General features: G+C 38.4%; 1 protein-coding gene across 2 annotated transcripts in view; it reads right to left on the bottom strand.

Annotated features, from left to right (window-relative positions):
• The window catches only part of CNTN5 (contactin 5), an 834,919-nt gene that overhangs the window by 83,769 nt on the left and 728,976 nt on the right, over positions 1 to 22,174 (bottom strand). For both annotated transcript variants that reach the window (XM_030918933.1, XM_010357543.1), the window contains 2 exons: positions 16,745 to 16,903; positions 1,704 to 1,853 (listed from right to left, as the gene is read on the bottom strand). In XM_030918933.1, coding sequence (XP_030774793.1) covers positions 1,704 to 1,853; positions 16,745 to 16,903 — 309 coding nt within the window. The remainder of the gene's footprint in view (positions 1 to 1,703; positions 1,854 to 16,744; positions 16,904 to 22,174) is intronic.

Below are 22,174 nucleotides of genomic sequence, written 5' to 3'. Positions count from 1 at the left end.
CATGCTCCACTACAGATGCTTTTGCACCAAACCCTCTGTGCTCCATATCAGCTGGCTTGCAGCTCCTACCACTTCTCTATGCAGCTCTCCCTGCCAGAGTCCGTGGTGGTCTAGGGGGTCTCCTTCTGCTGGGGTTCCAGAGGTCTGTGGCAAGAGTGGGTTGCTTCTTGCCAGTTCAACTCACCAATTCCCCCAGAGCTGTTGGGGGCTAGAAATAAGTCCGAGTGTGCTGTAGCCCCACATAGGGTTCCCAACTTTCTCCCCCAATCAGCCCAGTCTCTCTGTCTTCCCTCTGTCCACTCTCAGTGCCTTCCCTGTGAAGATCTGTTAGGAGCACTCCGGTCCTCTGGGTCCCTCAGTAGGAGCTGTTCCATTTATCTGAGTCTAGTGGGCCATCTTGGGATTTGTTTTCTTTCTTTTCCCTCCCTCCCTTCCTCGATTCTCCTTCCTTCCTAGAGAGCCATAATATGTTTTAGAGAAAAAGCCAACTGTTTTGATAGTTTATTTTAATGATTATAAGCTTTGTTCAATTTGTTAGAGGTCAAAAGTCATATTTTTGATTCAGTTCTATAACTATAACACACAATGGACACAGTTAATTCTTCGTCTTGTATGTACATGCCTATCTGACCTGCGTACTGGAGTGCGTAGGGGGCTATAAAGGAAAAAATTGTTCCCTTTACAAATATGACATGTTGAGTACCAGTACCAAACACTGTTCTAGGTTTCAGTGTAGGGCACTGAACATGTGTGACAAATCTTCATTTTCAGTGCACTTTTATTTGAGACTCATGTATTATCATTGGGCATAAAACATTAACATTTGTTGTTTTTTCCTCCCTGTACCTATCCCTGATCCTCCTCTTTCTATTGTTTTCATATTGTTCTTATCAACACTATTAATGTTTGTGTTCCCCTAAGTAAATGTGTAACCAGACACTTTCTAAATATACAATATTAGGGAGACATAAAAGATAGACCTCAATAAGACTTTATCCAACATCATAAAAAAATCTACTCAGAAAATTTCTGTATTCCTTATTTCTTTATTTTTTTGCTCCTTCCATGTGATAGGCAAGATATCTTAAAATTCAAATAGAGCTGTTAATTCCTCAGTCATTAGAAACATTTTATCAGATGTGCTTTTTCTAAAAGATGAGAATAATGTAATGTTTTCAAAGTCGAGTAGATTGGTGTTTATTTTACATATAAACTTCAAGAAGGCAGTAGGTCAAGGAAGGACTATGTTTACTTTTTGCAAAGTGTAATTTACATGGGTTTAGTGGTGAAGGGTAACATAAAAGAGTTCTAAGGAAGTGCACTGTAATTCAAGTAAAGTATCACTGGAGAAAAATAAGGGGAGCAGATTTATTCTGAATCTTAAGGGTATGCTATATTGAATGAGTATATTATTAGAAGAATAAATGAACTGCTTCAGTTTCATGATAACCTGAAGATCAGTGCAAGGATTGGGAGAAAATTTAAGCGTTTAGATGGTTGTATTTGTGGAAACAAGGAGAAAATGTTCTGAGAACAAATAAAATGAAATAATTATTTTAAAGAAAATAATTTTATGATGTTTAGGTAAATGAATCAGGACAAATTATGCTAAGGCAAGCAATGGAGCAATCATGGCGAATTCACCTCACTTTCAAGACGATTAGAAGCATATCAAATCCAATCTGACTAATCCAAATGTTTACCTGCTTCATTTGTGCGGATCATTCGAGATGGGGTGCTTGGATCTCCTGTCCCAATAGGGTTGGTGGCCACCACTCGAAATTCATATTCCACCCAGGGGTTTAGGTCCACAGCCATGGCTGACTCCATGTCCCCTGTTATGATTTCTGGGACTATAGAAGGGAAAGAAATTTTATGTCATTAGGAGGACTGGAAAAATGCTACAAATGGCAATCAAGAATATTAATGCTACTGACAGAATCAGCAGGCTAAAGCATATTTCCTCACAACACGTGGTCATGGTGTCACCTCCAGTGTCATTAGTAAAATGAAAATCAATCTTCAGGGAGTAAGCACTTGCATATGTCAAAGTTTGTTGGAGTTAATTAAAGCTCTTTCATTTTATCTTTACACAAAACTTGCCGTTATGTACACTAATAATTATTTCATCAATCCCTCAGCCCCAGATAAGGGGCCAATTAGAACTATAAACAGTTTTCTTTCAATTTCTAGGAAATTTCTTGAGCAGTTTGCTCTTCCACTTCTGGCAAACATGTTTAGTCACTTGGTAATTCCAAGCAGCAAATTAACAATATATCTCTTTAATTTAAAAACACAGTTTGTGATATCTGAGTAGAAACACTGAATTCTTCGTAGAGTGACTTTTGTACTACATTTAAATTTTTGTCAGGGCATAACATTGTTTGTCAGTATAGTTACCATTGGTGAAGTATTTATACATGGCATACGTGCTTCATTTTTGACTGCTTTTCTTGTTCACTCATCTCTGCTGTCTAGGAAGTGTTTCTAAACATTTGTTACAGAAGTGAAAAGGCAGTATGTGGAGAATCTCCCTTGCAGCATGCAAAGATCCTCTGGATTTATGTCAGTCTTGGATTTCTTTGTAGGCATGGCAGTAGAGCCAGGATGGGAGTTTGGGATCTTGATTTGAGGACTCAATTCTGTTTTACCACAGCAAGCTGGAATGAAATCGCCTTGAATTTTCCATGAAAATCTCTTCTGAAAGGTACCAAAAGAATGTTACCAAACAAGTAGCTCTGTGAAAGGTGAATGCTCAGAGCATAGGCAGCGTGAGCTGCCCGACAAATCTCACAGCACTGCAGAGCTGATGTGTTTTCTTAAAGCAGTGACAGGAAGACGTGGAAAAACAAAAAAAAAGTCTGTCCCCTCTTGCTGCACTGGCAACTGAGCAGTACGCTTGGAGTCTAAGAGGTGGGTGAGGGAAAGGCCACTATCAGACCACAGCTTGATGAAATGTCAAGCTATGCTTGACAAACATACAAAAGAGAAGAAGAGATTTCCAGATAATGCTCAGCCTTCTGTAGCCCAGAGCCTACACTGTATCACCAATATTTGCGTTGGGAGCGCCAGGACTTAACACCACTGTTTAATTTACTTATACTTATGTAAGTCATCTCAAGTAACTCCAGACATCTGGACCGTGCTCATCCCTTTTATTCTAATCTCCAGAAAATTCTGCCAATTTTCTTTTCTGCCCAGCTCATATCTCTTCCTCATTCTTGAAGTTCTTCCACTGTGACCCTTGGAATTTATGATCTGTCATTAGCAAAATCCCCTATATACTTAATCTCCTCTCTGGGCATATCTACAACTTTTTACTCCAATAGAAACTAAGAAATGTTATCCTTATTAAGGGGTGGACCTCTTAAGATATCATGTAGAAAAAGAACTAGCCCTTTTGTCCTCTCTCTCCCACATCTCTAATGGATGTTTCCCATCAGCATACAAGCATGCGGATGTTTTTCTCTGAAAAACAAAACTAAGGTCTCTTAATATTTCCTCTCCTTCCAGCCTTCACTCAGTTTCTCTGATTCTTTTGAGAGTTGTTTGTGCTATTACTTACTGTCTGCAATTATTTTTCTTCCATTCTCTTTTGAACCCATCCCAGTCAGACTCTTACCTCCAGTTTTCCATCATACTGGTTTCTGTCAAGATTACCAATGAATGGTCTCTGTTACTGAAACCTTAAGGCCAGATCTCTGTTACTTATCTTACTTGAACTATCATCATCCTTTGACACAGTTGATCATCCTTTGAAATACTTTTCAAAACTTAACTTCTGGTTCTCTCCCACCTGATTATGCCTTCTCAGTCTCCATTGCTGATTTCTTTTTGTCTTCCTGATGCAACTTGGCTCTACGTTTTTCCATTTTCTTACTCCGTGGTGATTTATCCAGCCTCATGGTTTTAGATACCCTCTATGCTGATAACTCTAATATTTTTAATGAACCTCTTCCATAGATTTCAGACTCATATGTTCAATGGCATATTATTAATAGACATTACTATTTGAATAGATTTCTGCAGTATTCTTATCCAGGGAATGACAATTGCTTTCTTACAGATGTTGTATGCCAAATCTTCAGGCCATCCTGGACTCCTTTCTTTCTCCCCTTTCCCACTCCAATCCATTAGAAAATTATGGCATCTGTGACTTCAAACTATGTTGATATCTCCACTTATCTTGGCAGAAAAATTTCTTGGAAGAGTTGTCTATATTAATTTTTCTCCTATTGTCTCTGGAACTCATTCTTGTCAGACTTTGATGCTGATGGCCTACCATCACATCAAAACTGCTATTGTCAAGGTTACCGATGACCTCCATATAGCTAGAACTAATGATCAATTCTCAGTCTTCATTTTACTTGACATCTTGGTAGCATCTGACACAGCTCATTAGGCCTTTTTCTTCGATAGGCTTTATTCCTTTGTTTTCCATGGAATGACATTATTTTGGTTTTCCTTTTACCTCAATGATTGCTTTTATTCTGCCTCCTTTGGATGGCTGTCTTCTCCACAACTCTTACTGTTACAGTGCTCCAGGGCATTATTTTCATACTGTTTCTTCTTTATTTTATACTTACTTTCTTGGAGGTGACATAAAGTCTCATATTTTAAAATATTATATGACAATAATTTTCTGATTTGTAACTTTATGCTAAACCTCTCACTTAAACACCATACTTGTATACCCAGATGCCTACCTGAAATCTCATTTGGATGTCTAACAGATACATCAAACTTAATATGTCTTAAATTGAATTCTTTATCTCACTGCTACCCAATCTGTTCCAATTATGAAGGTTTCTCAGGCTTCTCCTTGTCACCTAATGATAACTCCATCCTTAAGTTGGTTAGGTCAAAAATCTTATAGTTTTCCTTGAATTCTTTTTCTCTCATACTGTTTACATCCAGTTTGTCACAAATGCTGTGGGTTTTAGCTTCCAAGTAGTTTCAAATTCTGACCATTTTTATGACCTCTGTCATAAAAGCATCAGTGACCTGTATCACCAAGCTTCTGTCACATTGAAGCATCATCATCTCTCCACCACAATATCTCTCAAAATTCATCTACCTTTCTCCCTAAAACTCATTCTGCTCCTGCCTCACTGATCTTCTAATGCTCTTGCGTATCATGCTCCTAATACTTTTGCTCTAGTTGCTCCTTATACCTGGGCTGCCTTCCCCTAGATATTGGGATAGCTAAGTTCATACCTCCTATAAAATGTACAAAAATATACCTTCTCAGTAAGGCATACCCCGACCACTCTATTTCAAATTGCAAGCTTCCTGCAATGGACTAAATGTGTCCTCTCAAAATTCATATATTAAAGTCCTAACCCCTAATGTGGCTGTTGTTTGGTGATAGAGCTTCTAAGGAAATAATTAAGGTTAAATGGTGTGGTAAGAGTGGGGCTGTGATCTTAGTGTCCTTATAGGATGAGACATGAGAGCTCTCTCTCACTTTGTGTGTGTGTGTGTCATCCATGTGAGAACACAGTGAGAAAGCAACTTGATGTTGGAACTCCCAACCTCTAGAACTGTAATAAAGTAAATTTTTGTTGTTTAATACACTCAGTCCATGGAATTTTGTTATAGCAGCCTGAGTTGACTAATACACTGACCCTGATCATAGTACTTCTGATTCCTCTTACTGCATATAATTTATTTTTCCCCCATAGTACTCATCAACTTCTAAGATACTATATAATTTACTTGCTTATTATGTTCTCTGTTTATTGTTTGTCTTCACCTATAAGAACACAATCTTCACAAGGGCAAGGATTTATTTATTTGGTGGTGTTCATTGATATACTGCATGTGCCTAGAACACTTCCTAAAAGGTGCTTGGTAAATTTTTATTAAATGAATGAGAATTCAAATTGCCTGGTGTGATCAGAATTGGCATTATTGATTAATTCTGCTTGAATCTTGATGTAATTAGTATAAGCTTTAATATACATATAAAATAGTCTTCCTTCCAAAGCTATGCATATTTATACCCTCTTGGTCATAACTATAGACTTTAAAGACTCCCTTTCCAAGCCTATGTCCTTTCCACCACCCTTCATCCCTCTCTTTAAAGTGAAAAAAAAAAAAAAAAAAAAAAAAAAAAGATTTGGAAATTCTAAATTCCCTGTTACTTGTAAGAGATATAAAATAATGATAAGTATTAATTGAAAGTATTATTATTTTTGGTGAAACAAAATGCAATAAGAAAGAAAGTAAAAATTTTCTTTTTTATACAATTAGGATTTTGATTTGAAATGCAATATTGTAGAGATGAAGAATAATGGAGGATTTATACCAAAATAAGCATTGTAAAAGTCTTGAAGCATCTTTTTATAAAGATATTATTTCCAGAACTTTAGGGACAAGTTGGTTTCAAAGAAAACATTGTGCATCAGAGAGAACATGACAGCAACTAAAGACAGTGGAAGATCTTATATTGACTTAGGGGAAGCATCTTGTTGAAATGCCTTTCCAAGCAAAAGAATCACATCCAAGACTATTAATTTTGAGAAAAGACCTTATTCTGTTGTCCAGACTGGTCTCAATCTCCTGGCCCTAAGTGATCCTCCCACCTCAGGATGTCTCAAAGTGCTGAGATCACAAGTATGTGCCACCTAAACTCAGCCACGAATTTAATTAATAAAATACCAGATAAATCTGTTCAGTTGAAAAATGGAACCAATCAATCTGTGCAAAAATATCCACAGTAGAAGACATATCCACTGATATAAGAATATTTAAGAAGCATATCTGAGTTAAGTAAACAAAGAACAATGAATTCTGTGATTATAGGCCATTCGATATTCCTAGGTAGACATAATCAAAAATTACATCAGCTAATGCTTCTCAGTAGTATAAAAAAGAAAGTCAGTTTTCTAAATCAAAAGCCATTTGCTTGAGTGGAAAAGAGGTCTGCAAGTGAAATGATCTATTTGTTATGGCTGTTTGCATACTTTTTTCAAAATAAATACGTTATTCTTATTTACATTTTAGTCTCATTTGCAGGATGCGGTATTCATACGTTAATTCCAAGATGTGCTCAGCTAGAGAGTTCATGTGGAACCTCTGACTTCATTTTCCACAAATGAGAAACTCATTATTTTTTATGCTCATTTTGGTATATTTTAAAGGCTTTTTCAAATAGTAGATTATCAATTGCATTAATTGTATCAGCAAGTTTAAATTCCAGATTCATTTTTTTTTCTAATGGATATTGTTAAATTAGAGTTTATTTTGACTGAAATTAATTTAGAATGAGGGAGCAACTATGAAACCAAAAGACCCATGACCCAGTGGAGCCGGTGTGGTTCCAGAGAGACTTATTTCCCCATCATAGGCATGAAAGAAACTATGAGAATGAGCATGGTACTAAAACCAGGAAGCATCTAAAAAACCTATTTTGGAGCATGTAAATCTTGTGGACAGCTCTTCATTAGGCTTGCCCTGAGGACAGCATGCCTCTGCCAATAGGTGCAATTAATGGTGCATTTGGAGAAATGAGTTAGAAGAGGACACATCTAGTGAGAGCCCTAGAACCATGAAGGGTAAATACAATTGATCACTAGCAGAAATCTTTTTCTGAAGGAAAACATTTTTATCAGTACAGCACAATTACAGGGTTTTTAGAAGTGTTGTTCTTGCTAAATTGAATTAAAAAAGAACTCTGAAAAATATCACCATCAAAAAGTGGGCAAAAGATATGAGCAGACACTTCTCAAAAAAAGACATTTGTGTGACCAACAAACATATATAAAAAAAGCTCAACCCATCACTGATCATTAGAGAAATGCAAATCAAAACTACAATGAGATACCATCTCATGCCAGTCAGAATGGCGGTTACTAAATAGTCAAGAAAAAACAGATGCTGGTGAAGCTGTGGAGAAATAGGAACACTTTTACACTGTTGGTGGGAATGTAAATTAGCTCGACCCTTGGGGAAGATAGTGTGGTGATTCCTCAAGGATCTAGAAACAGAAATACCATTTGACCCAGCCATCCATTACTGGGTATATACCCAAAGGAATACAAATCATTCTACTATAAAGATACATGCACGTGTATGTTTATTGCAGCACTATATACATTAGCAGAGATGTGGCACCAACCCAAATGCCCATAAATAATAGACTGGGTAAAGGAAATGTGACACATATACACCATGAAGTATTATGTAGTCATGAAAAAAGAATGAGTTCATGTTCTTTGCCAGGACATGGGTGAAACTGAAAGTCATCATCCTCAACAAACTAACACAGGAATAGAAAACCAAACACCACATGTTCTCACTCATAAGTGGGAGCTGAAAAATGAGGACACATGGACACAGGAAAAGAAACAACACACACTGGGACTTGTCAGGGAATGAGGGGAGGGGAGAGCAGCAGGAGCATCAGGACCATCAGGACAAACAGCTAATGCATGTGGGGCTTAAAACCTACATGACAGGTTGATAGGCACAGCAAACCACCATGGCACACATATACCTATGTAACAAACCTGCACATTCTGCACATGCATCCCAGAACTTAAAGTAAAATAAAAATTTAAAAATATTTCTAGCATTCAAATAGTATTAGAAAGATGCAACTTTACAGTAGGGACTTCTAAAACAAACAAAAGAATGACATTTAATTCAAATGCCTAAATCCTCCACAGACACATGAATATGTATGTTTTTATATACACACACACTATATATGTGTATATATAAACATATGTATATATAAACAATAAGTAAAAACAGGTGAACTGAGAAAACCATAGGCAAGAGTCAGAACATAAGTGTAACTAGCAAAGCATGGATGTAGCAGGTAGAAGATATGTACTGGATTGCTATGGGCATAGGATGAGTAATAAAATACGCATGTATTGCAATGTATCCACAAGGAAAACTTCTCCAAAAGTAAGTTGCATGGGTAGTGTGGCAAGAGCAGATAGGGAGCATGGCTGTAGGGAAGAGGATGAGTTAGGTGAGTGCACAACACCAGATCTGAAGTTGAGGTCATTTCCTGGCTGCAGAGCCAAAGATTTAAGCTGTCACACTCAGAATAAGATTGAAGCACAGGGTTGAAGGTTATAAGAATTTCTGAGTAAATCTGCTCATGTGGTTTAAATTTGTCCTTCCTGAATTAACTACCATACCTAGAGATTCCCCAATTTGGGGGTCTTTAAAGGTATCACAGGGTTATAATGGATCCAGGAATGAGGCTGATAGGAGCAATTATCTATAATACAAAATAAATATGTATATGTGCATAATAAATATGTTTATAGACACTATAATGATCAAACTGAGGTCTAACTTAATGCAGGAGCCTAAATATCAAAGAAATTCTGAATCGAATTCTGCATATAGATAAACAAATTTCCTCTTTCTGATATTACGATGTTTCATACAAAAACTCAAATTTCATTTACCTATACAATAAAATGAACCACTTTACCCTCATAATATTCTGGTTGAGTTTTAAGGTTACTGCACTCAAATATTTTACTGATTTCTATATTTAATTTCTAAATAGGTCAATAGAGGTCATTAGACTTTAAAACAAAACACAGTTGTTACTCAGTATGTACAATTGCTTCTAAAGATTCTCTTCTGTAGACTTACTGTACACTTTTCAAATACCAATATGTTTAATAAATGTCTAATAACTATCAAGTAAGTGTGATTTTTACATATCCCTGCTGGACAGCCACATTTGGAGAGATACGAGAAATTGTAAAATGAAAAGAAAATGATTAGAGATGAATTTTTTTTTTTTTTTCTTCTTTTTTTGAGCTGGAGTCTCGCTCTGTTGCCCGGGCTGGATTGCAGTGGCCGGATCTCAGCTCACTGCAAGCTCCGCCTCCCGGGTTTACGCCATTCTCCTGCCTCAGCCTCCCGAGTAGCTGGGACTACAGGCGCCCGCCACCTCGCCCGGCTCGTTTTTTGTATTTTTTTAGTAGAGATGGGGTTTCACCATGTTAGCCAAGATGGTCTCGATCTCCTGACCTCGTGATCCGCCCGTCTCGGCCTCCCAAAGTGCTGGGATTACAGGCTTGAGCCACCGCGCCCGGCCGAAAATTTTTTTAAAATAATACAACTATAATGCAAACATCTTGGAAGCAGGCATTAAAATGGTGTGCAGTGTAATTTTATATTAGATTTTCTTTTTTTATTATACTTCAAGTTCTGGGATACATGCACAGAACATGCAGGTTTGTTACATAGGTATACACATGCCATGGTGGTTTGCTGCACCCATCAACCGGTCATCTACATTAGGTATTTATCCTAATGCTATCCCTCCCCTAAGCCCCCACCCCCTGGCAGGCCCCAGTGTGTGATGTTCCCTTCCCTGTGTCAATGTGTTCTCCTTCATCAACTCCCACTTATGAGTGAGAACAAGTGGTGTTTGGTTTTCTGTTCGTGTGTTAGTTTGCTGAGAATGATGGTTTCCAGCTGCATCAATGTCCCTGCAAAGGACGTGAACTCATTCTTTTTTATGGCTGCATAGTATTCCATGGCATATATGTGCCACATTTTCTTTATCCAGGCTATCACTGATGGCCATTTGGGTTGGTTCCAAGTCTTTGCTATTGTGAATAGTGCTGCAGTAAACATATGTGTGTATGTGTCTTTATAGTACAATGATTTATAATCCTCTGGATATATACCCAGTAATGGGATTGCTGGATTTAATGATATTTCTGATTCTGTATCCTTGAGGAATCGTCACACTGTCTTCCACAATGGTTGAACCAATTGAACTAATTGTGGTGGGAGTGTAAACTCTCACCAACAGTGTAAAACCATTTCTATTTCTCCACATCCTCTCCAGCATCTGTTGTTTCCTGACTTTTTAATGATCACCATTCTAACTGGCGTGAGATGGTATCTCATTGTGGTTTTGATTTATATTTCCCTAATGATGAGTTATGATGAGCTTTTTTTTTCATACGATTGTTGGCTGCATAAATGTCTTCTTTTGGAGAAGTACCTGCTCACATCCTTTGCCCACTTTTTGATGTTTTTTTTTTTTTTTTGTCAATTTGTTTAAGTTCTTTGTAGATTCTGGATACTAGCCCTTTGTCAGATGGATAGATTGCAAAAATTTTCTCCCATTCTGTAGGTTGGCTGTTCACTATGATGAAAGTTTCTTTCACTGTGCAGAAGATCTTTAGTTTAATTAGATCCCATTAGTCAATTTTGACTTTTGTTGCCATTGCTTTTGGCAATGAAGTTTTTGCCCATGCCTATGTCCTGAATGGTATTGCCTGGGTTTTCTTCTAGGGTTTTTATGGTTTTAGGTCTTACATTTAAGTCTTTAATCCATCTTGAGTTAATTTTTGTATAAGGTGTAAGGAAGGGGTCCAGTTGCTGTTTTCTGCATATGGTTAGTCAGTGTTCCCAACACCATTTATTAAATAGGGAATGCTTTCCCCATTGGTTTTGTAAGGTTTGTCAAAGATCAGATGTTTTAGATGTGTGGTGTTATTTCTGAGATCTCTGTTCTGCTCCATTGGTCTATGTATCTGTTTTGTTACTAGTACCATGCTGTTTTGGTTACTGTAGCCTAATAGTAGAGTTTCAGGTCAGGTAGTGTGATGCTTCCAGGTTTGTTCTTTTTGCTTAGGATTGTCTTGGCTATGCAGGCTCTTTTTTGGTTCCATATGAAATTTAAAGTAGTTTTTTATAATTCTGTGAAGAAAGTCAATGGTAGCTTGATGGGGACAGCATTGAATCTATTAATTTCTTTGGGCAGTATGGCCATTTTCATGATATTGATGCCTCCTATCCAAGAGCATGGAATGTTTTTCCATTTGTTTGTGTACTCTGTTATTTCCTGGAGCAGTAGTTTGTAGTTCTCTTTGAAGAGGTCCTTCACATCCCTCGTAAGTTGTATTCCTAGGTATTTTATTCTATTTGTGGCAATTGTGAATGGGAGTTCACTCATGATTTGGCTCTCTATTATTGGTATATACAAATGCTTGTAATTTTTGCACATTGATTTTGTATCCTGAGACTTTGCTGAAGTTGCTTATCAGCTTAAGGAGGTTTTGGGAGGAGACAATGGGGTTTTCTAAATATACAATTACGTCATGTGCAAACAGGGACAATTTTACTTCCTCTATTCCTATTTGAATACCTTTTATTTCTTTCTCTTGCCTGATTGCCCTGGCCAAAACTTTCGATACTATGTTGACTAGGAATGCTGAGGGAGGGCATCCTTGTGTTGTGCTGGTTTTCATAGGGAATGCTTCCATTTTTTGCCCATTTAGTATGATATTAGCTGAGTGTTTATCCTAAATAACTTCCTATTTTGAGATATGTTCCATCAGTACCTGTTTTATTGAGAGTTTTTACCATGAAGGGTTGTTGACTTTTATTAAAGTTCTTTTGTGCATCTATTGAGGTAATCATGTGGTTTTTGTCATTGATTCTGTTTATGCAATGGATTATGTTTATTGATTGGCATATGTTGAAGCAGCCTTGAATCCCAGGAATGAAGCTGACTTGATCATTTTGGATAAGCTTTTTGACGTGCTACTGTATTTGATTTGCCAGTATTTTACTGAGGATTCTTCCATTGATATTCATCAGGGATATTGGCCTGAAATTTTCTTTTTTTTGTTGTGCCTCTGTCAGGTTTTGGTATCAGGATGATATTAACCTCATAAAATGAGTTAGGGAGGAGTCCCTCTTTCTCTAATGTTTGGAATAGTTTCAGAAAGAATGGTACCAGCTCCTCTTTATACCTCTGGGAGAAATAGGCTGTGAATCTCTCTGGTCCTGGGCTTCTTTGGTTGGTAGGCTATTAATTACTTCCTCAATTTCAGAACTTATTACTGGTCTATTCAGGGATTCGAATTCTTCTTGGTTTCTTCTTGGGAGGGTATAGGTGTTTTGGAGTTGATCCATTTCTTCTAGATTTTCTAGTTTATTTGCATAGAGGTGTTTACAGTATTCTCTGATGGTAGTTTGTATTTCTGTGGGATCAGTGGTAACATCCCCTTTATCACTTTTTACTGTGTCTATTTGATTCTTCTCTCTTTTCTTCTTTAATAATTTGGCTAGTGGTCTATCTATTTGGTTAATCTTTTCAAAATACCAGCTCCTGGATTCATTGATTCTTTGAAGGGGTTTTTGTTTCTCCATCTCCTTCATTTTTGCTGTGGTTTTAGTTATTTCTTGTCTTCTGCTAGTTTTTGAATTTGTTAGCTCTTGGTTCTCTATGTTTTAATTGTGATGTTAGGGTGTCGATTTTAGATATTTCCCACTTTCTCCTGTGGGCATTTAGTGCTATAAACTTCCTTCTAAACAATGCTTTAGCTGTGTCCCAGAGATTCTAGTATGTTGTCTCTTTGTTCTCATTGATTTCAAAGAACTTATTTATTTCTGCCTTAATTTCATTATTTACCCAGTAGTCATTCAGGAGCAGGTTGTTCAGTTTCCATGTAGTTGTGTGATTTTGAGTGAATTTCTTAATCCTGAGTTCTAGTTTGATTGCACTGTGGTGTGAGAGACTGTTATTACTTCCATTATTTTGTATTTGCTGAGGAGTGTTTTACTTCCAATTATGTGGTCAATTTTTGAATAAGTGCGATGTGGTCCTGAGAAGAATGCATATTCTGTTTATGTGAGGTGGAGAGTTCTGTAGATGTTTATAAGGTCCACTTGGTCCAGAGCAGAGTTCAAGTCCTGAATATCCTTGTTAATTTTCTGTCTTGTTCCTTTGTCTAATATTGATAGTGGGGTGTTAAAGTCTCCCAGTATTATTGTGTGGGAGTCTAAGTCTCTTTGTAGGTCTCTAAGAACTTGCTTTATGAATCTGGCTGCTCCTGTATTGGGTGCATATATACTTAGGATAGTTAGCTCTTCTTTTTGCATTGATCCCTTTACCATTATATAATGCCCTTGTCTTTTTTGATCTTTGTTGGTTTAAAGTCTGTTTTATCAGAAACCAGAATTGCAACCTCTGCTTTTTTTGGCTTTTCATTTGCTTGGTAAATCATTCTCTATACCTTTATTTTGAGCCTTTGTGTGTCTTTGCATGTGAGATGGGTCTCCTGAATATAGCACACTGATGGGTCTTGACTCTTTATCCAATTTGTCAGTCTGTGTCTTTTAATTGGGGCATTTAGCCCATTTATATTTAAGGTTAATATTGTTATGTGTGAATTCAATCCTGTCATTATGATGCTAGCTGGTTATTTTGCCTGTTAGTTGATTCAGTTTCTTCATAGTGTCTGTGGTCTTTACAATTTGGCATGTTTTTACGGTGGCTGTATCTGTTTTTCCTTTCCATATTGAGTGCTTCCTTCAGGATCTCTTGTAAGGCAGGCCTGGTGGTGATAACATCTCTCAGCATTTGTTTATCTGTAAAGGATTTTATTTCTCCTTCTCTTATAAAGCTTAGTTTGGCTGGATATGAAATACTGGGTTGAAAATTCTTTTCTTTAAGAATGTTGAATATTGGTCCCCCCTGTCTTCTAGCTTGTAGGGTTTCTGCAGAGAGATCCACTGTTAGACTGATGGGATTCTCTTTCTGGGTAACTTGACCTTTCTCTCTGGCTGCCCATAACATTTTTTCCTTCATTTCAACCTTAGTGAATCTGACAATTACGTGTCTTGGGGTTTCTCTTCTCGAGGAGTATCTTTGTGGTATTCTCTCTATTTCCTGAATTTGAATGTTGGCCTGTCTTGCTAGGTTGGGGAAGTTCTCCTAGATAATATCCTGAGGAGTGTTTTACAACTTGGTTCCCTTCTCCCTGTCACTTTCAGGTACACCAGTCAAATGTAGGTTTGGTCTTTTCACATAGTCCCATATTTGTTGGAGGCTTTGTTCATTCCTTTTCATTATTTTTTCTCTAATCTTGTCTCCATGCTTTATTTCATTAAGTTGATCTTCAATTTTTGATATCCTTTCTTCCACTTGATCGATTTGGCTATTGATACTTGTTTATGCTTCACAAAGTCCTCGTGCTGTGTTTTTCAGGTCCATCAGGTCATTTATGTTCTTCTCTAAACTGGTTATTTTAGTTAGTAATTTATCTAACCTTTTTTCAAGGTCCTTAGCTTCCTTGTATTGGGTTAGAACATGCTCCTTTAGCTTGGAGGAGTTTGTTATTACCCACCTTCTGATACCTACTTCTGTCAATTCGTGATACTCATTCTCCGTCCAGTTTTGTTTGCGTGTTGGTGAGGAGTTGTGATCCTTTGGAGGAAAAGAGGTGTTTTGGTTTTTGGAATTTTCAGCCTTTTTGTGCTGTTTTTTCCTCATCTTCATGGATTTATCTATCTTTGGTTTTTGGACCTTCAGATGGGGTTTCTGTGTGGACGTCTTTTTTGTTAATGTTGGTGCTATTCCTTTCTGTTTGTTTGTTTTCCTTCTAACAGTAAGGTCCCTCTGCTGCAGGTCTGCTGGAGTTTGCTGGAGGTCCACTCCAGACCTAGTTTGCCTGGGTATCACCAGCAGAGGGTGCAGGACAGCAAAGATTGATGCTTGTTTCTTCCTCTGGAAGCTTAGTCCCAGAGGGGCACCACCAGATGCCAGCCAGAGCTCTCTTTTATGAGGTGTCAGTCACAACTCCCAGTAGGGAGTCAACTTCAGACTGTTGAGAATTTTAAGCCAGTGGATCTTATAGCTTGCTGGGCTCCGTGGGGGTGGGATCTGCTGAGCTAGACCACTTGGCTCTCTGGCTTCAGCCCCCTTTCTAGGAGAGTGAATGGTTCTGTCTCACTAGTGTTCCAGGAGCCACTGGGGTATGAAAAAGCACTGCTGCAACTAGCTCAGTGTCTGCCCAAATGGCTGCCCAGTTTTCTGCTTGAAACCTAGGGCTCTGGTGCCATAGACCCCTGAGGGAATCTACTAGTCTGTGGGGTGTGAAGACTCTGGGTAAAGTGTACTATCTGGGCTGGTGTGCACTGTTCCTCATGGCACAGTCCCTCATGGCTTCTCTTGGCTAAGGGAGGGAGTTCTCTGACCCCTTATGCTTCCTGCTTCGACTTGCCCTCCATGGGCTGCACCCACTGTCTAATCAGTCCCAATGAGATGAGCTTAGTACCTCAGTTGGAAATGCAGAAATCACCCACCTTCTGCGTTAATCTCATTGGGAGCTGCAGACCAGAGATGTTCCTATTCAGCCATCTTGCCAGCCACTAGATTTTCTTTTTATAAATAAAACAGATATATGACTAGAAAGGAGTAGCACAAGGAACTGAGCTAATGAAACTGATCTATATCCGAATTGTCTCAGTGGTTACTTGAGTCTGCATAATAAAATTTCATAGAATCTCATATAAGTATATACTAAAATAATTGCATATCAAAACTAGTGGGATCCTAATAAGGTCTGAAACTTAGCTAACATCGATTCACCAACATCATCTCCTGATTTGGTAATTGTACTATGGTTATGTAAGATTTTGTCATGGCAGGAAGCTGGGGAATGGATGCACAGGAACTCTGTACTATTTTTGCAACTTCTATGTGAGTTTAAGGTTATTTCAACAAACAAATAAGCCAACATGATATGGTCCCTCTTTGGGAACTGAAAAGAGGAAAGCAAGGTACCTTGCTCTTCTCAGGTTCATAAAAAGTAGCAAAGAGTTGTCAATATTGTAATAAATAATAAAGAGATTTCAAAATCCAAAGAAGATCCTAGTAAGAACTTAGCCAAATATAGCTTATGAGATAGAAGACCACTCTGGTTATATCTGATGTTGCATTAGTGCCTCTTACCTGTCTTTACTGTTTGCCAGCCCAGCGAAAATGGGCTGCGAGCTTGAAGGTTGTAGGAGGAGATTGGGCTGTGATTGTCAGCTGCTGGGCTCCAGGATAGTGTGGCTGTACTTTCGGTGATTTCCTCAACAATTACTATCCCAGGTGGGCCTGGGGGACCTATAGGTCAAAGGCAATGGATAAAGTTAAGCACAGAGTATTATCAGGAGCCATGAGAAATTATATTTCCAATATGTAGCCTATCAAACTATGTAATCATCTTAATGAAATATGAATTTAGTAATGAGAATTGACAACAAAAATCATGGATGCAAGTTGGAGTCTAGGATTTCTGGGGGAAACTTAATTGTAGATTTGATTTCTTTCTGATACTTTGTGCCCAGAGGCAGTTACCAATTAGCATTATATTTTATAGAAAAAGAAAAAAATAATGAGAAACAAATACAAAGATGTGAATGCCAATATCAAATGCAGCTGCTGAAATCAATCACAGTTTACAGAGCCAGCAACAGAAAATCATAGGCAATGCTCTCAGTGACAAAGAAAATCTCATCCTTACTAAAATACTACAAGTGGATAGAGCTAATGTTCATGTTCAGAGAACATACAATATACAAGCCCTCTGATGTGTACTATCAAGTACACATAGCTTAGACTCTAACAAGGGAGATACAAAAGGTTCTGAAATAATGATACTATAGACAAGGTAAGGACATATGCCAGACATGACGCATATATAAAGTTCTGTAGGGAGTTCAAAGGAGACTGTGATCTGTGATTAGCTTCCTTTTTTTCTTGGTTGGAGTGGGAAGGTTGTGAGTGAAAGGGGATTAATTCCCTTTTGATTATGAAAGAATGGTATAGAATAGTATTGACTAATCTGTGTGCATATGGACTTCATCTTTAAGAGCCAATTATAATCAGATTTGAGGAGAAATGTGCCATTGTATTTTTATTTCTAGTGGTGATTTTGAATAGTATTTTAAAATTGCACAGCTACTTATATTTTAGTGGCTACAAAGCAATGCCAGTTCTTTCAGTCCATTGTATGGACAATTAAAGTCACAATAATGCTTTATTTTGAATGTCAAAAACTTAAGTATTTTCTGAGTTGGTCTTTATGTAGCAAGTGCTATGTGGATTTGTTGATTAAGAGATATGAGCCAAACGCTAAGAAATGGTTGCATGCTGAATAGATGGAGGAGTTGGTGAAGACTTTTGAATACAGAATATCAACAATACAGGTTCAGTAAGATGGAGAAAAAGTTTAAAAGCCTCACTGGGGCAAATGACATTTTTAGCAAATAAGGAATGAAGTGTGTGTGTGTGTGTGTGTGTGTGTGTGTGTGTGTGTGTGTGTGTGTGTGTTTTAAACCAAGGCTGAGAAGAACCACCAGCAGATGCAAGAGACTAAAGATATAGAAGATAGAGACTATTCTGTCAGGAAGGTGACCAAAAGTTGGGATTGTGGGCAAAGGTCTAGAGAGCAATCTTGAGAAGAAATGACATTTTTTTCCTCTAAGTTAAATGAAGGAAGAAACAGCAAAATAAAGTTTTCGAGATGGTAAGGGGAAAAGTTGAGAGAGCACATTTTGGAAGGTACTCATTTTTTTAAACTTAAGAATATAAGACTGTCTACAAAAGTTAGGGTGATTGGGGGAAATTAGATTGGAGGCTGGAGGATAACAGGAAAGTTTTGGAATAGCACATGATAAAAGTGGAAGGATGCAAGGAAGACAAAATACAAAGATTCTAGAAGAGTACTAGAGTTCAAGTTTGGTTAGACGGTATCATTTTGAAGTGAAACTGACCAATTCAGTAAAGACAGGAAAGTCAGGACTAAGACCAGGAAAGTAGTCAGTAGCATCCATTCAGCCTTGGGAGTTTGTAATTCTGATATTTTTTATCATCAAATATGACAATGCTGTGGGTAACCATGGAGTCAAGTCAGATGAAGCCAGAATGGGGCTGACAGACTAGAATAAAAGAAAGGAGTCAAGGAGACTGGATTGTTATGGGAGGAAAATATCAGAGTAGGAATTGTGTTGCAAGAGAAAATTGACAGATTTGTGAATTTAGAGGTAGGGTGGTTTTTGAGTAAGAAGTTGGTTTTTGTTTATCTAAAGCAAACTTGAGAATCTTATTACAGGGTTGATAAGGTCTAGGATTTATGAAAAATTATGTCTATTGCATCACCCAATATCAATGTTGAAGCCATTAAAATAGTGACTAAGGATAGGGTAAAGAAAATAAATGAGATCCAGGTGTTGAAGAAGGTGTCTAACAAGTTTTTAGACTGTGGTGACAGGTATGTGGGGGAGCATCTACAATACATTATAATGATATAATAGAAGAATACTAACTATAATAATACTAATAGCTGTGATAATCTCACGGTATTGTACTGTATTAAGGCGCTAAGTGTTTGCAAACATTAAATTGTTCATTTACTTCTTCGTCACTGTGAGGTGGGCGTTGTTATCCCCATTTCATAGAGGAAGTAATGGAATCTCGAAGAGATTACTTAGTTAATAAATAATAATAAATTATTTGGTCGATAACTTTATGTGTTAAGTTTTATGGTAGGCACTGGGTATCAGAGAGTTCATTCTAATGAGAAGTTATTGGCTCAAGTCACTCTGCTCCGGAACAGCACAGCTGAGATTTAAATTTGGATGTGATTGTAAATCCTAATTTGTGGAAAGAAGAAAGGAGTACACAGACCTTTACTGTTTTCACTGTTAATTTAGAAAGTATCTTCAACTGAAAAAAGGAAAGAAAGAGAAAACGTATGTATTAGGGAAAGCCACACTTTATGTGGTAGAGATGGAGATGGCATTTGAAGAAAGCATTAATCACTTTGAGTCTGTATGTGTATAAGGTGGCCACTGTCACTTCCTTTACTTCCTGAACATGCAAGCCATTCTGTCATTGAAAGGTGGAGTCAATTTTCTCCTCCTTAAATCTGGGCTGGCCTGTGACTGTTTGACCCAGTAAACAATGGTAGAAATAACTGTGTATGAATTTTGAGTTGAGGATAAGCTTTGCATCTTTACCACAGGTTCCTTGGAATGCTTGTTATAGGAAAAGACAGTTGTCAGTCCAATTACATTGAAATTGCCATTCTGTGAAGAAGTCCAAGTTAGCCATTTAGAGAGGTCTGTGGAGAGAGAGCTCCAAATTGCCTCCAGCTATTCCAGCTATTCTAGCCATCCAAGCCCAGGCACGAGACATGTCAGTGAAGAGGCCTTCAGATCAGACCCTCATTAGGGAAAGAACAGTCTCTTCACTAAATGGTTTTGGAAAACTTGGATGTCCACATGCAGAAGGCTCAAACTAGACTTCCCACCTCTCACCTCATACAAAAATCAATTAAAATGGATCAAAGAGCTAACTATAAGACCAGAAGCAATAAAACTACTAGAAAAAAATGTAGAGGAAGTGCTTCAGGACCTCGGGTTTTGGAAAAGATTTTATGAATAAGATCTCGAAAGCACAGGCAACAAAAGCAAAAATAAACAAATAGGATTATACCAAACTAAAAAGCTCCTCACAGCAAATGAAATAATCAACAGAATGAAAGGACAACTTGCAGAATGGAAGAAAATATTTGCAGACTATTCACACGAAAGGGGATTAATATCCAGAATATACAAGGAACTCAAACATCTCAACAGCAAATAGACAAACAACGCTATTAAAAAACAGTCATATCTGAAAAGACATTTATCAAAAGAAGACACACAAATGACCAACAGATACATGAAAGAAACGGTCAGCATCACTGATAATCAGGGAAATGCAAATCAAAACCACCGTGAGGTATCATCTCACCCCAGTTAGGATGGCCTATCATCAAAAGGACAAAAATAGGGCTGAATAGGAACAGCTCCAGTCTCCAACTCCCAGTGCGAGCGACACAGAAGACCGGTGATTTCTGCATTTTCAACTGAGGTACTGGGGTCATCTCACTAGGGAGTGCCGGACAATCGGTGCTGGTCAGTTGCTGCAGCCCGACCAGCGAGAGCTGAAGCAGGGCGAGGCATCGCCTCACCTGGGAAGTGCAAGGGGGAAGGGAATCCCTTTTCCTAGCCAGGGGAACTGAGACACACAACACCTGGAAAATCGGGTAACTCCCACACCAATACTGCGCTTTAAGCCAATTGGCACACCAGGAGAATATATCCCACACCTGGCCGGGAGGGTCCCACGCCCACGGAGCCTCCCTCATTGCTAACACAGCAGTCTGAGATCTAACCGCAAGGTAGCAGCCAGGCTGGGGGAGGGGCGCCCGCCATTGCTGAGGCTTAAGTAGGTAAACAAAGCCTCTGGGAAGCTCGAACGGGGTGGAGCTCACAGCAGCTCAAGGAAACCTGCCTGTCTCTGTAGACTCCACCTCTGGGGACAGGGCACAGCTAAAAGAAAACAACAACAAAAAGGCAGCAGAACCTCTGCAGATGCAAATGACTCTGTCTGACAGCTTTGAAGAGAGCAGTGGATCTCCCAACATGGAGGCTGAGATCTGAGAAGGGACAGACTGCCTGCTCAAATGGGTCCCTGACCCCTGAGTAGCCTAACTGGGAGACATCACCCACTAGGGGCAGTCTGACACCCCACACCTCACAGGGTGGAGTATACCCCTGAGAGGAAGCTTCCAAAGTAAGAATCAGACAGGTACACTCGCTGTTCAGCAATATTCTATCTTCTGCAATCTCTGCTGCTGATACCCAGGCAAACAGGGTCTGGAGTGGACCTCAAGCAATCTCCAACAGACCTACAGCTGAGGGTCCTGACTGTCAGAAGGAAAACTATCAAACAGGAAGGACACCTATACCAAAACCCCATCAGTACGTCACCATCATCAAAGACCAGAGACAGATAAAACCATAAAGATGGGGAAAAAGCAGGGCAGAAAAGCTGGAAATTCAAAAAATAAGAGCACATCTCCCCCTGCAAAGGAGCGCAGCCCATCGCCAGCAACGGAACAAAACTGGTCAGAGAATGACTTTGACAAGATGAGAGAAGAAGGCTTCAGTCCATCAAACTTCTCAGAGCTAAAGGAGGAATTACGTACCCAGCGCAAAGAAACTAAAAATCTTGAAAAAAGAGTGGAAGAATTGACAGCTAGACTAATTAATGCAGAGAAGGTCATAAATGAAATGACAGAGATGAAAACCATGACACGAGAAATACGTGACAAATGCACAAGCTTCAGTAACCGACTCGATCAACTGGAAGAAAGAGTAACAGCGATTGAGGATCAAATGAATGAAATGAAGCGAGAAGAGAAACCAAAAGAAAAAAGAAGAAAAAGAAATGAACAAAGCCTGCAAGAAGTATGGGATTATGTAAAAAGACCAAATCTACGTCTGATTGGGGTGCCTGAAAGTGAGGGGGAAAATGGAACCAAGTTGGAAAACACTCTTCAGG

The sequence above is a fragment of the Rhinopithecus roxellana genome, chromosome 15 (genome assembly GCF_007565055.1).
Source record: "Rhinopithecus roxellana isolate Shanxi Qingling chromosome 15, ASM756505v1, whole genome shotgun sequence".
NCBI classification, from domain to species: domain Eukaryota; kingdom Metazoa; phylum Chordata; class Mammalia; order Primates; family Cercopithecidae; genus Rhinopithecus; species Rhinopithecus roxellana.
The sequence above is the reverse complement of the archived record's forward strand: the minus strand, read 5'-3'. Positions and strand labels throughout refer to the sequence as shown.